Source organism: Platalea leucorodia (assembly GCF_965183815.1).
Source record: "Platalea leucorodia genome assembly, chromosome: 8".
Taxonomy (NCBI): domain Eukaryota; kingdom Metazoa; phylum Chordata; class Aves; order Pelecaniformes; family Threskiornithidae; genus Platalea; species Platalea leucorodia.
In genome coordinates, this window is record NC_138830.1 from 7,792,336 (window position 1) to 7,806,228 (window position 13,893).

At 37.7% G+C, this 13,893-nt stretch overlaps 1 protein-coding gene across 4 annotated transcripts in view; it reads right to left on the bottom strand.

The window, feature by feature from the left end:
- Nucleotides 1-13,605, bottom strand: part of SMC4 (structural maintenance of chromosomes 4) — a 40,912-nt gene extending 27,307 nt beyond the window's left edge. For 2 of the 4 annotated variants that reach the window (XM_082319673.1, XM_082319676.1), the window contains exons 1-5: nt 13,522-13,605; nt 11,188-11,383; nt 9,870-10,048; nt 9,068-9,259; nt 7,097-7,273 (exon numbers count right to left, since the gene is read on the bottom strand). In XM_082319673.1, the coding sequence (XP_082175799.1) occupies nt 7,097-7,273; nt 9,068-9,259; nt 9,870-10,048; nt 11,188-11,344 (705 nt within the window). In that variant the 5' untranslated portion in view covers nt 11,345-11,383; nt 13,522-13,605. Of the gene's footprint in view, nt 1-7,096; nt 7,274-9,067; nt 9,260-9,869; nt 10,049-11,187; nt 11,384-11,978; nt 12,011-13,521 lie in introns of those variants that run through there. The other 2 variants (XM_082319675.1, XM_082319674.1) reach the window with 2 other exon arrangements.
- Between the last annotated feature and the right edge of the window lie 288 nt (nt 13,606-13,893).

Consider the following 13,893-nt stretch of genomic DNA (forward strand, 5'->3'; position numbering starts at 1 on the left):
GGGGTTACGGTCAAAACAGATAATTTTGTTTCAAGATTATAGTAAACTATTACAAAATTTTAGATAGGATGACTGTGGCTTTAATATTTGGTATTTTTAGGCAATTGGCTTTTTTTAAAATTCAGAACAGTACTTTATTAGTTTCACTGTAAGGGTAGCATACTTTTGATAACATACTAGCTTTTAACGCTTTTTAAACACCCATAAGAGTTTTGTTATTGAGTCCAAAATCTTTGAGTGATGGATGGGCATCAGCAGGCTATACTGTAATCCTGAACATAACACCTGTTACAGCACAACTACAATAATCTTGTAACTTCTTAATACTGGCAATATGTGTATTCAATTTGCTTACTAAATTAACTGATTAAATGAATTACAGTCTGCGACATTGCGGTAGTACATAATTCCATTTCAGTGATATGCAAACGTAGACAGTGGTCAGAACATCATTTAATTTAACTTTGTCAAGCATCACAAGATTAACGGTCTTGTGATGTTTGTGACAGTATTATTACATATGCACGTGTTAAAAAAGATTTAATGTAAACATGTTGAATTTTAGATTAAAATGGTTTAAGCGCGAACAGTTGTTCCCAAAAAAGGACTATTTGAGTTATTAGGAAAATTCATACCATACTGAACTTTGAAACAATAGGGTTTTCTTTATATGCAACAGGTGATCAACAGAACTTGTCCTTTAAGCACTGAACTGAAGCAAATGATTGAGTTGTAGCCAGCATATCCAGAATGCTGAGAAAACAGTACTTGCAGGTATAACAGCCATCTCTAACTCAAAGTTTTGTGGAGGATTATAGTACCCATAGGCAAAATCTGTTATTGTTCATCCTACTGAAGAAAATCGATCTTGATCAATCCAAATTATAACCCAATTTCAATTCTTTTCTTAACTTTTTAATATGGAAGGCTAGACAAAACTGACCTGGCATAAGGCAAACTTCTCTTAATAAAATAATAGTAGAGTTTAGAATTTTTAATCTTATTTTAGGGAACACAGCTATATTTCAATTTCTTTCAAACAGTAAAGCATTTCTCCCAGAGCAAGGGGAATGTGGACAAGAGATTTTGCAAGTATTTCACCAGCCAGCTACAGGAGTTGAAAATACAGCACACACAACTTCTTAGCACCAGCAACACAAGGGAGAGCAATTGCTTATGCAGCCAGTAGAATGAAACCAGTGGCACCGTGGATTTGCTTGAAGGAGAAATCACATTAGAACATTCAGAATGGTTCCTATAAATCCATTTTTCTACAGAGATTTAAAAGACAGAAAATCCAAGACTAATTTTGGGAAACTCCAATTACTGTTTTTCCTTCCTTGGTCTTCTATTCTAACCCACTCTTGAACATTGACATTAGATCTAGCACTAATACTAAATTACTACTAATAAGGTTCAGGCTCTTTTCTGATGCAGCTCCAATTCTAACGTTTGTTTGACAGAACTTGTAACTGCTGCAAAAGTCAATCGGCAGTAAAACTAAAGGAAAAGTAGTAATGAACATCAACCTGCTGTATCGCTTGATAAGTGCTAGCATAGAACTTGTATAACTCTTAGTTTCTGCATCTGACACTGGTTGCCTCATAAGATTATTCTTCCTGGATATTTTGTGTAATCAGCTTCTTGATAATACAAAGGCACCCAAACTGCGTTTTCATCATATATAAGCCACTAAGCAGCAATGTGAGATGAGTCTTTCCATCTCCCTGTGTGCTACTTGCACTGTTTACAACCCCTCTCCCAATTTTATTTTTCTGATATTGGACAAGCATGACAGTGCTCACACTTTGCCCCCTCCCCCCCTTTTTTTTTTTTACTTTATCAAAATGATAACTCCCACTTTTTAAGCAGGAATACAGGAAGGAATAGCAAAAATAAGTGCTAAATTTGTGTATCTTCAATTTTCCATAATGGTAATTTCAATTTGACTTTATTTTGACAGTGTGCCCATACTCCCCTCTTCATGCAAAGTTTTGACTATGAATTCTAATTCTACACACATAGGCCTTGGAAGTTATGTACATAGATAACCAATATTCCTGTAACCTTATTCTTTTTCTCCTGGAAATGTGACTGTAATACAGCTCTTGTTATAAGCCGCAACAGGTTTGTTTTTTTCCAATTCCATGTTATTGCTGCTATTACTTAATGTTTGCAGTCATATCTCATTTCCACCCTTCAATTTTACTAGATGGCAAATATACAGGAGGGGAGAAAGTATCAAATACTCAACTTCATTCTCTGCCTTCCAAGAAAAGTGTTATAAGCTAGGTGGGAAATCAAGAAAGTCAAATAAATAATAAATGCACATACATAAATCTACAAGGCCACTACTGTCCAAAGATGAGGAAAAACTTAGAATTAGCCTGTTATACAACATTCAGTTGTTTGCACAAAACTACTATTCTGCATTCTGGAAATAATTTAAAAGTAGCCTTTGTCAAGCTGTTTGCACATCTGTCTAATTTTAGAAGCTTTCTTAAGGACATTCTTGTATTTAATACAAGAATAGAAATTGAGTGCAAATCGAGCGTCACTTTGGAATCTAAGTCAGTTATTGTCAAACTCAACCTACAATGTTTGACTTAAGATTATTGGTATGTTCTAATTAAACTATTTAATTGATCACACTCAATTACACAGTGCCCCTAGAAAAGTGCTTTTCTCACTTTCCGTATTTCCCTATTTTTCTGAAGAAAGCTTAACAAACATCGGTTACAATGTTATGTTGCAATTTGCAAAATAAAAATCATATGCATTGCCAATGTAAGTTTTCTGATAATGTAACAGAATTCATTTTGAAACTGCACATAGAAGTACTAGCATCTTATGCTGCTCTGCATTCGCTTCAGCATAAAGCATACTTAAACAGTCAGTGAAATTGATTCTGTACTCCATGAATCAGTGTGAGGCTTCTATTTTTACATAATCTTTTATTCAAACAATCTGGTTTTACTTAATTATATTATCACACTTGCTTTAATTCTTCCTACCACTTCAGCTCAGCTGTCCTTGACCTTTCTAGAACAACCTTCTCTTCACCACCAATGCTGGCAGCATCGATCTCCATTTATAATCCCAGTAGAGCTTTTCAGCTTGTGCTCCACGCGGTGCTTTAGCTCAGATGTTGGTGTGCCTCATTAGGAAAGCAGACCTCAACAATTGGGAACTTCTGGCTTATCTCAAAGTGAGAAGAAAATCTGCTCTCCCTCATTTCCTCTCCAATACACTGAGAGTGACTCCTACATTATTTCCACAAAGCAGCAGGTGAAAAACTTGACTAAACTTCCTTTCTGGCAGCATAATCTTGCCATAGGATAAGACACAGTACATTACAAAATGCCATTCCAACCAGTTACAAAAATACATACATATAAAATCACTGGAGTTGTTTATACTTAAGATTACATGAGAATATTTTAATGAAGTCTATCAAGTACATTTAAGTGAAATACTACTGTAATTAGTATGAAATTTACTTGAAACAGTTTCAATTTGTTTGAAAGAAAGTATCTTCTAAAGTCAATTGAAATCAACTCACGGAAGTCTGCTCCCATGATACTGTCTTTTAGTACAAAATTAATTCAAAGTCTCGTGCCATTTACTACCATTTCTACAATATTCATTTGCAAAGTCACTGAATGGGAGTTACCTATGAAACTCCACTTTCCTTTTAAAAAGTTTGTATCGACTATCCTTCTCTTACCTTCAAAGACTGCAAAAGCCAATTTCAGCAGGCGTTAATGGTTGCTGTCCACAGCCAGTTTGCTTTGCTCCCCAGACATGCCTACCCTGCGATGTCCAAAACTGACATTCCTTCAACTGCTCCCCATTTATTTAATAATTCCTTAGAGGCAAACCAGCCAGGATAAAGAGGCTGAAATTTTTTTCTGGCCTTAAGGTTAACCTGTTCAGAGGAGCCACTATTGTGCAACGGCAAACATACTTACCTCCCGAGTTTTGCCCAGCCCAGTCAGAGCACAGAACCCACACAAGTTTTCTGTATATATACACTGATGTTCCAAGAAAGTCTTTTGAGAAAAGCTAAGTAATTTTTATTTGTTGTTCTTTACAGATATACAAGTTACTGAAGCTGAGGCAGCAAGATGCTAGGTTTTACCACAGTGCTTGGCATATTTTTTTTTAGTGACAAGATGCTTTTTTTCCTGTTGCAGTTTCAGGCTGTGGCAGGCTGATTAAAAATGCATTGAACAGTTGTCTATTCCTGAAGTACTAAAAGCATATAGCAATTTATTAAAAACATGAAATATGTAGTGTTAGAAGCTAAGGATCACAAAAATGACAAACTCCTCCTGTTAAGTGTTGGCAATATCCCATTGTAACCAAAACCATTTTTAAACAAGATTTTTTTCAACTAGCTAGTTCAGGCACAGAATTTGTAATACTTCTAGAACTACTCAATTAGTCTTACATAGTCTGTTTTTCCACAGGTGTTTTTTTGTAACGTTACTCACAGAAGTCATCAGTAGTTTGCTTTTAATATTTTCAGTATGGCCTCAGCAGAAGTACTTGTACCATGCCCTACACAACTTCTACAAAATTCAGTCTGGCCTAAGCTTTCAAATTTTATCCTAAAAGGCACCAAAATCTGCTACGTCAGAAAAAGACTGCAAAATAGGGGGTAAAGTGGGGAGAAGAAACCAAAAAAATAAGGCAGTCTTCTAAAAAGCAAATATTTTCCAGAGTAATGCTAAATATGCTAGCAAGATATAATCAAGTATCTAAAGGTTTTGTTACTACACGTAGGATATGTTCTCTTACAGCTTTTTCTTTAATACTAACTTGTGAATATTCTGTCACACACCAAAACCAGCATTTGATCATCCTTAATTAACATTTTTGCCCAAAGTTTATATTACAAGTGAAATATTTTAATTACACCCTATTGACATAGTCAAAAATCAAAGAGATTTATAACTTATTTTAAATGAGAAATTACTCTGACTTGTATCAACTTAAAGTTAGGGTAGCATTAGTTTAGCTACAACAAAAGAAGAGTAAAAGCTAAATAAACCTGTTACTTATCCCTCCAATTGTAAATAACTTAATCTGAAAAACATCAGAGGAAAAAAGGGGCAACCCTTGTGGATAGTAGTTCACAGCCTTAGCCTTCTGACATGGTCTCATTTACTTCTACCTGTAATTTTTAGTATTTGGGTTTTGAAGTTCTGCTGTCATTATGTGGAAAATATTGCTACATTTCCCAGCTGGAAAGTACTTAACTTTGAATGGCCAAATCAGTAGATTTCAATTTGAAAAGGTGCAAAACCTTATGTGCAAAGAGAAAGGACCTTGCCTCGGTCAGAAAGACTAAAGAAACACAGAAAATCTCAGTACAGTTTCCTCTGCCATTCGTGATAATTCATTACCCACAAAGAGTCTAGTGGAATGAAAGGGAAAAAATAATGCTGGGAATCATTGCTTTATGCCTTAATATTGGTTATACCTCTCCCTTATTTCCCACTGTACAGGTGGAAAGCATGAAACTCAAGCTTTTAGGAAAAGGTATGTTCTCCTCATTGGTAACTTCCTGGGAAACAATTAATGGGGGAAGAAAACAAATCACATTTGAGGGAAAAAAAATAAAATAAATTAAAGCAGCTTAGTAATACTCCCTCCCAAATGTTCCCTTTCCCTCCTCCCAGTGGTAAAAGGGCATGTTCTTTAACACTAAGCTTTAGCTATCTCTGCACCATAATTTCTACCTAGGTTAATCTTTGACTCTGCATTCTCTCCCTTTTAGAAATTTTGCTAAAATGATACTTAAGAACAACTGTACAGGAAAAAAGAGTGTATTTATTACAGTTGTTTTGTTGGAGGTACTTCTCACTCCATCTTGAAACAGAAAATACAGGAATAAAGTGTTGGAGGGAATAATTAACTGGCATGGAGACTTCAAAATAGATATATCCTCTTTTTGTGGGTGTAACTGTAAAAAAGGACTGCACGAAGAGGCTTGAGGAAGTGAAGCAAGCACAGCGACCTATCTAGATTTTTTTTTTTTTAGAGGGGAACTGGAAGCTCCTTTGACAAAAACAGGCCTAAAATAAACTCTATTGAAAAATTTCAGACCTTGGGAGGCTCCCACTGTTCACTAATTTTCTAGGCCATGATCCTTCAACAGCAGATTTGGGACCTGCTAGTAATAGTAGTGAAATAGTTACAGGTAATTGCAGATACAGTTACTCAATTGAATTAATATTTAAATACTTCCATCAAGTACTTTAACTCAATTTACATTTTAAGTAATTGTTTGGCATATAGCAAAATTCTCCATTATTATTTAAAAAATTAGTGTGGTTCTCTTCACAGCCTATCTTTTACACAGCAAACAAATGCCAGCAAGCCTTATAATTTTAAGGTCAAACATGAATATAAATGATATTATATTGACAAATTCTATGATTATTTTTACAGTATGGGTTGCAAACTGTAGCTTTTAAAAACATAGCTTGAATTGGCTATAAACCTGCCATTCTTTGAGTCTCCTACAGTTGTTAAACAAGTGTAAACAAAAAGTACACTTCATGTGTTTTTTTTCTTGCGCTCAATTTTTATGCACAGTTAATTTTTATATACATACTTCTCCAGTAAAACCATGTCTATATATGAGAGCCATAGATAACTTAACAGTAGAATCATTATGATTTAAGTTAATGTTGATGCACTTTTATCTAAAGTATAAACAAGTTGCTGAATCTCTGCCACGCTTAAGCAGCACAATAATATTGGGGTTTAAGGTTTATTTTACTACACCAATATTTACGTGCTGCTAGGGCGGAACAAGTATGACAACTCTTCTATTCATCCACATGTCAGGAACACAAATTTGTTAATAGAAAAATTTATATTATAGTATCTTCAACTGTTTCTCTTCCTTAAATTTCTAAAGCAGCAAATAATGATTCGCATCTTTATCAGAGCATGCAAACCATGATGTGCTGCTAGAGTACTTTAAGGCCTCAAATACAAGACTTATAACCTAGGCAGTATTTTTTATAAATATAACTGGAAATATTGCTTTACTTAAAATTGCTTTTATTCAAACACCAACCTGTAAAATCAAGAACCTGTTATGGTCCAGATCAATGCCATGGCTTCGAAGAAGAATACCAACATCTTTGAATGTCTTTTTCTTTCCATTGATGTGGTAGACAGAAGAATTATCTCTATAAGCAGTTCTAGATACACAAAAATTGCTGTTAGGAATGACTTCGTAATCATCTCCTTCCTGTTTTGGGGAAAAACAAAGCCAGAAAAACAATTACTATATCACAGGTTTACCTCCTATTTCACAATAAAGCACAGAAGTTTTATCATGTTCAGGTTTTAAGCCTACTGCACTCTGAGGTCTAGTAGAAGTGGGAACTGTCTTAAAACTGCATATCTCAGAAAAGAGAGAAAAAAACAACAAAAACACACTTGAGAACTAGACAAAAAATAGCCCAAATCGTTTAAACTGGATGGCCTTCATATTATGCCTTTCCCACCTCTAATACAAGCTATTGCTTTGAAAATACTTCATTTATTCTCTTTACCACTGCTTCAAATCACAAAGGAAAAGGCCTACTTCAAATTTAAAGTGGCTGTGCTATTCCACCCTTTAAATTTTAGATTAGGAAGTCTTGAATGACTTAACTACTGTTTGCATTTTAAAATCCTCTTTTATAGTGCTAGGAAAAGGAGTTACTTTTAGCTGGGTAGTTCTAAAGAGAAACTGTAGAAGATAGAAAAGCAAAACAATAAAGATGTGACAAATATGACATCATCAGCTTCAAAAGATATCTTAGACTTACCTACAAAGCAGCAACTAAAATAAAGCTGGTACTGTACTTTAAAAAGTTAAAATTGATGCATGCTTCTTGTAAAGACTTAAACTGGCCTACCACTTTCCCAGATTAACCCCCAAGAGCATAATCAAATTGGTATCTAGTATATGCAGAAGTTTTTTAGATCATAAAGTTAGCTCCTAGATGTTAATACAAAGTGAAAAAAATTAATAATTTTTGATTCTGGTTATTATAAATACAAGCAAAAGGTATGTGTGTATGTATATCAAGTCAAAGAAAAAAAAAAATCTGTCTTTTAAAACAGTTCCTTCAAAGGCTGTATATATTGCCCCTTTATTAACTCAATTTTTGAAATTTCAATGTACATTTCCCACTATTTTGACTGACCCCAAACTCAACAGTTGATACTTCAGCTAGAATGTGTGCACAAAAACTAAATTTAAATGAAGCAAGAGAAATAAATTCCTTGCACTGTAATTGCACTAAATCAACAAAAATGTCCAGAAGTTTTTATCAATACATGAAGTGGCAAACAAAATAAATATTTTTTTCATTTGCCAACACTTTTTACTTCATTGAAACAAAATATCAGGTTCAAAAAGATTTAGTGGTAGGATGCGAGGTCCAGAATTTTTGATGAAAAATCTGTTTTAAAATTGCAGGCATGTTTACAGTATATAAAGTGTAAATAAGAAAGTCTCAGATTTATTATATATTTTTCTAAATTTAGATAACCTAAAATAGTTTCTAATTGATTTGAAAAGTTTTGCTTAAATAGGTTTTATTCCTTAATATATATGCTCATATTATAAATTTAAGAATATATAACATGTCTAAACATAGACCTATGAATTTTTAGGGGTCCTATTAATTTCAGAAATAAGTTTTATTTACTTGGGGGGTCAAACAGATGACACCTTTAAAACGACGACTTCTTGAAATGATTATTACATATTTCTAAATAGTTTTAAAACGGACATGTACCAGATATTAGTCTTTGAGAAAATAAAAAAAGAATCCCTACTAATATTTTAAGAACTGCACTACTCAATAGAGGAATTTTTTAAGCTAATTAACTTTGAACTGATGTTTGTATCTCAAAGGTAAACTAATCATGCTATGAAGTTTTCCCCAGCTCAAACCAAAATAACCAAATATTAAAAGTTTTCAAATCCTCAAAGAAAAAACAAAACAAAAAAAAACGTCTTCACTGTTCTGAATAGAAGCATACATACCTTGTCAATGATCTTTTGGAAGTGGACTTCCACAGAACAACTTTGGATGTCCGTATGTTTGTCAGAATTATGGATCAGCACAGAGAGTTTTTTGGATCTGATTTTTTGTGCTCGATACCCAAACACAAAAAGCATTGAATCAATGACATTGGATTTTCCACTGCCATTTGGCCCAATAATACATGAAAAACGCTGCATAACAGAAGGAAAAAAGTGATATTCAAAGGGAAATAGATCCTGGCCAGTGTACATCATCCATTTCATTTGTGAACAGTTTAAAACACAATTATTCCTAGTGCATGAAACTGCAGACTATTTGATAGCTTATTTTTTACTGCCAAAGGTAAAGCAGTACAACTTATTTAATAAAAAAACCACACCTCAACTCAGCTCAGCTTTCTAAATTTTAACTTGTTAACTCAAAGCGATACTGCATTTAGCAAGCATGTTCGCAAGGAAAGTTTCATGATTAGCCACGTAAGTCTCTTGTGGGCACTAAAAAATATTCTCATTCTTCAAACACACCCCTAAAAGTTCTCCAGTAAACGAAATAAAGAGAAAAGTGTGCTTTTCTAAGGTTTACTGACAAATTAAAATTGTACAGTATCAAAAAGTTGCACTTAACTGTTTTCTCTTCTGTCCCATAATGAAAATTTAGAATCTCACTATATAAGTCAATCTAAAACTTAAAATATTTTTCAGTTATTTTGAGGTAAGCTTACATGAAAATACAGGAAGGAATACTAACGCACAGCGAAGTCTTACCTTCGTTTACAAAATGCTTAAGGTAAAAGAAAGATACCTTATGAAAAGGTCCCAAAGTTTGCTCCCCTGCATAGGATTTGAAGTTCTGGTTTACAATATGAGTTATCATGAGACGAGGAGCACCAGCTTCATTGGTCATTGCTGGAGGTGGGGGAGGAGAGATGCTACCCAAAATCTCTTCTAAACTTCGATTATCAAGCACCTCATTTGAGACTGCTAAAAACCATCCAAAATAAACAGAAAGAAAAAAAAAGACTATAAGGTCTCAATGACTAGACACCTTTTAAAATGTTCAACTGGAAAAGCAAACATCATTTCTATATGAACCAAACCTATAGTTTTGCCTGTAATTATTAAAATGAGCTAAGCGGAATTAAAATTCTTCTTTCCATGAACGGAATTTTTAAAAAGAGATACTTAAGATGTCCCATCGATTCACTAGTGGGTTTGTTCTTTCATTATGTAATTCTTATTCTAACACACTTTAATAGGCACTCTGCAATTACAATAGCTACAACCGTCACAATAAGCCTACAAATCTGAAACAGGCAAAGTCCTTCTCATTAATAAGTGCAAAGCCACATTTCAAGCGTGCTCACAAGTCACTCTGCAAGATTTGGGGATCGCTGCACAATGCTCTGAAAGCTGTAATGACAGCACAACTACTCTGCAAAGACAGGAAGTTTGTTACGAAAACAAACTGGCCCCCTGGATATCAGCTAGTTGTAAGCAAAGCAGCTTTTCAACAGTTACTAGCAACCTTTTCTTCAAATAGACAGTAGTTTTTGCCACCAATTTCAACATATTAATCCATTTGTCAAATACCTTGCTTTAATAATTGCCTATCTGGCTACCTAAAAAGACACACACCGCTGTTTTTCCAGACGTTTTCAGCAAAAACTCAACTCAAGAAACTCAAGAAAACACACTGCTTCATGAAAAAGAAAGTCAAATCATTTTAAGAGTTAAGTAAATAAACTTGACATTTATTCCATTCCAAGAAATCCATACCATTGGCTGCACATAAATTTGAAAAATCCTGCTGTTGTATCACAATCTTAAGCACAATGTTACAGATCAGGAATACGAAATAGGCTTTATTAGGAGAAAGTCTACAAATTGCTTTTGCACTTGTACTAAATCGCTGGTCCAAACACTTTAACTCTTTGCAAGCCCTCTTTGCCATTTTAAAAGCAGTTTAAACTTGCCAGGAGTCAAGGCTTTCAATATTCCTTTCTAGAAGAGAAAAGAGCAACTCCTATCTGGAACAGTTGGTAAATTCAACTGAACGTTGTTGCTAAACAGGCACTACCATCAAGTTTACACACCACCAGAACCACAATATTCAGACCTACCTTGTGGAGGTTCTTCGCCAAGCTGTCTGTCACCTTCGTTTTCCACTTCCATGTTGCTGGTGGACTCCTCTAAGGGCTCTCTGCCTTTCCGATGGGCTGCTGTAGAGGTTTTGGTGCTCTTGCTTGGCATGATCTCTGTTGGCTGTTCCCCTTCCATTCCAAGCAATCAAACTACTGAAGGGATCTATCTCCTTTGCTAACATAAACAAGAAAACCCCGTGATCTAAGCATTGAACTGCAATCCCCTAAGGAATATACCTACATGTTTGCCCAGATGTTTGACTAATTTAGAAACTAAAGACTGGAGGTATTTTGAAGACAAAAATCCAAATTTGAAACAAAACCCAAAACTTAGCCTCACAATGATATATTTTGAGATACATCACCCCCCAGAACAAGGACTGACCCTAATCCGTAGAAACCGCATGAATCTACCTACTGAAAACTCACACAGCCATGTTCAATGCAGTTACTATGCTCAGAGAAAGCAACTGTGATGCTGGGGGCAAAAGAGTTAAAGACACATTCGCAATAACAAACTGAGTAGCCATATGTCTTCTGGAAGCACTCTTCACATACACGTTTCAGACCTGACACGCATTTTACTTTCAACAGTCCACGCTGACTATATATTTTATATGGATAGATCAATAGATAAACAAAAAGACCTGCATAATTACAGCAAAGACTTGACTCTTAAACAGTTTAAATCAACACATTCACTTCGCAAAATATAACACAACCACTACTGCCAGCATTCAACATTTAACAGAGAAAGCAGAACGAAATACCTTCATCTAGTTGTGATGTTAAAGTTAACTGATCAAGAACGAAACATTACAAAAGCCCATCAGCTGGCACTTAAGCACAGCTCCCGAAAAGTATAAATAGAAAGCAACCGATGAGAAGAAAGACGACTGCAAGAGCGAAACTCTCTCCAAAGAGTTTAAATTGCAGCAAGTGGCGAAGTTAGCTCGCAGAAAAACAGACATGAGAAAGTTTACTTCTCACAAGATAAAAAACTGACGTGGTTAGAAAGTCATCTTACAATTGGTGCCAATCATTTGACGTTTTCAGACCTACCCCCAACCCACACTCTCATGAGAGTCCTTCATTTGGGACAATGGGGGAGGGGGGGGAAATGAGAGAAAGAACTCATTTTAAGGCAATTTGAGTCTATGCCCCTGTTAAGAAGTGTTCCGCAATGGCTGTCTCAGACAATTACAGCCTCGCAAAGTACCAGATTTTTTTTTTTTCCAAAACTGCTCCACTCCAACAGAATTGTGCAATATAGACCTATTTACCTTACCAACCCTTCCCCCCCGAGATACTTCAACAGAATGAACAAGCATAACTACTTGACCTCAGCTTTTAAATCGCGATAAATCAGCTGCCACATACTCTCTAACAAATTTAACAAATTCGTGCCCAGCCCCTCCCCTGAGTCAGCTCAAAGGTGTTTGTTAAAAGCATCTCTCGACGATCTCCTGCCAAGTGCCGTTTTTGTTACGGGGATGGCGAAAAAAGAGTCAGAGCCGGACAGAAAGGCTTCTTTATCAACAGCCGGAAAAATTTGATAGCGATAACCCATGTCAGTGAAAAATTTTGCGTTTTGTTTTTTTTTTTTTAATCCATCCGTTAATCTAAGGAGTCCAACTGCACCCTTGTCACGGTCCTTCCAAGTCGTTATGGACTTTCTTATGATTTGTGTCTCATACTTCAAGCATAAAAGGAGCGGGCAAGAGCGAGTTACGGAAGGGTCCCGGCTTTGTACGCAGATTAAAATCGGGCCTCTGTGCCACCGAAACGTATTCCTGTACTTCCCCGTCCTAGGTGGGTCTCCGATTCACGGTCCCCAGAGGTCCAGAAGGGCACAGCGGGAAACCTGCTTTCTCCCTTGGGCGGCAGAGGACCCTCTCTCATCCCCCTTCCTCAAACCCGTCTGCCGACACCGGCCCGGACGGACACGCCGGGCGCTGTGACCCGCCGGCGCGGGGACCGAGCGGCCGTCGGGCAGCCCGGACCCCTCGGGAAGGGCCCTCGGCGCGGCAGCCGCAGCCCGGCCGCCCGGGCCCGCAGAGAGGGGCTGCCGCCGCCTTTCGCCCCCTCAGGGCGAGGGGGAAAGGGGAAGAATACGGCGCGGGGCAGAGCCCGCCGCCCCGCTGCCCTCCCCCTCAGCACCCCCTGCCCGGGGAAGCGCCCTGAGGAGGTCCCCGCCGCCCCGCTCGCAGCGGGTGAAGCCCCCCAACTCCACCTGCCCCGGGGCGAACTGCCGGCGCCTCCGCCCGAAGCCCTGCCCGCCGAGCTACCCGGCGCTGCCCGCGGAGCTGGTACCTTCGAGAACCGGCGGCGCCCGGCCCCGGCGAGGCTGCGGGTGGCGGCAGCGCGGGCGGCTCCGGCTCCCGCCGCGGCTCGGCGGCTTCCACACTCGAAAATGGCGCCCAAACGGCGAACTCGAACCGAAATTCGTTAGAAAAGCGCGGGGCATGCTGGGAAGGGAGGGGGCCGGCCTCCCGCGGGTTTGAAAGGAGGAAAAAAAGCCCCGCTCCCGCGCCATCTTGTTTTCCGTTACTGCGCGGACGGGCTGGGCGGGATAAAAAAAACCAAAAAAAATAAATCCCCTCGCCTCGGGGAGCGGGTTTTTTTGGGGGAGGGAAGGGGGGGACTGGCGGCTGAGGGCGGCGGCGGCCCCACGGGCCTGCCCGC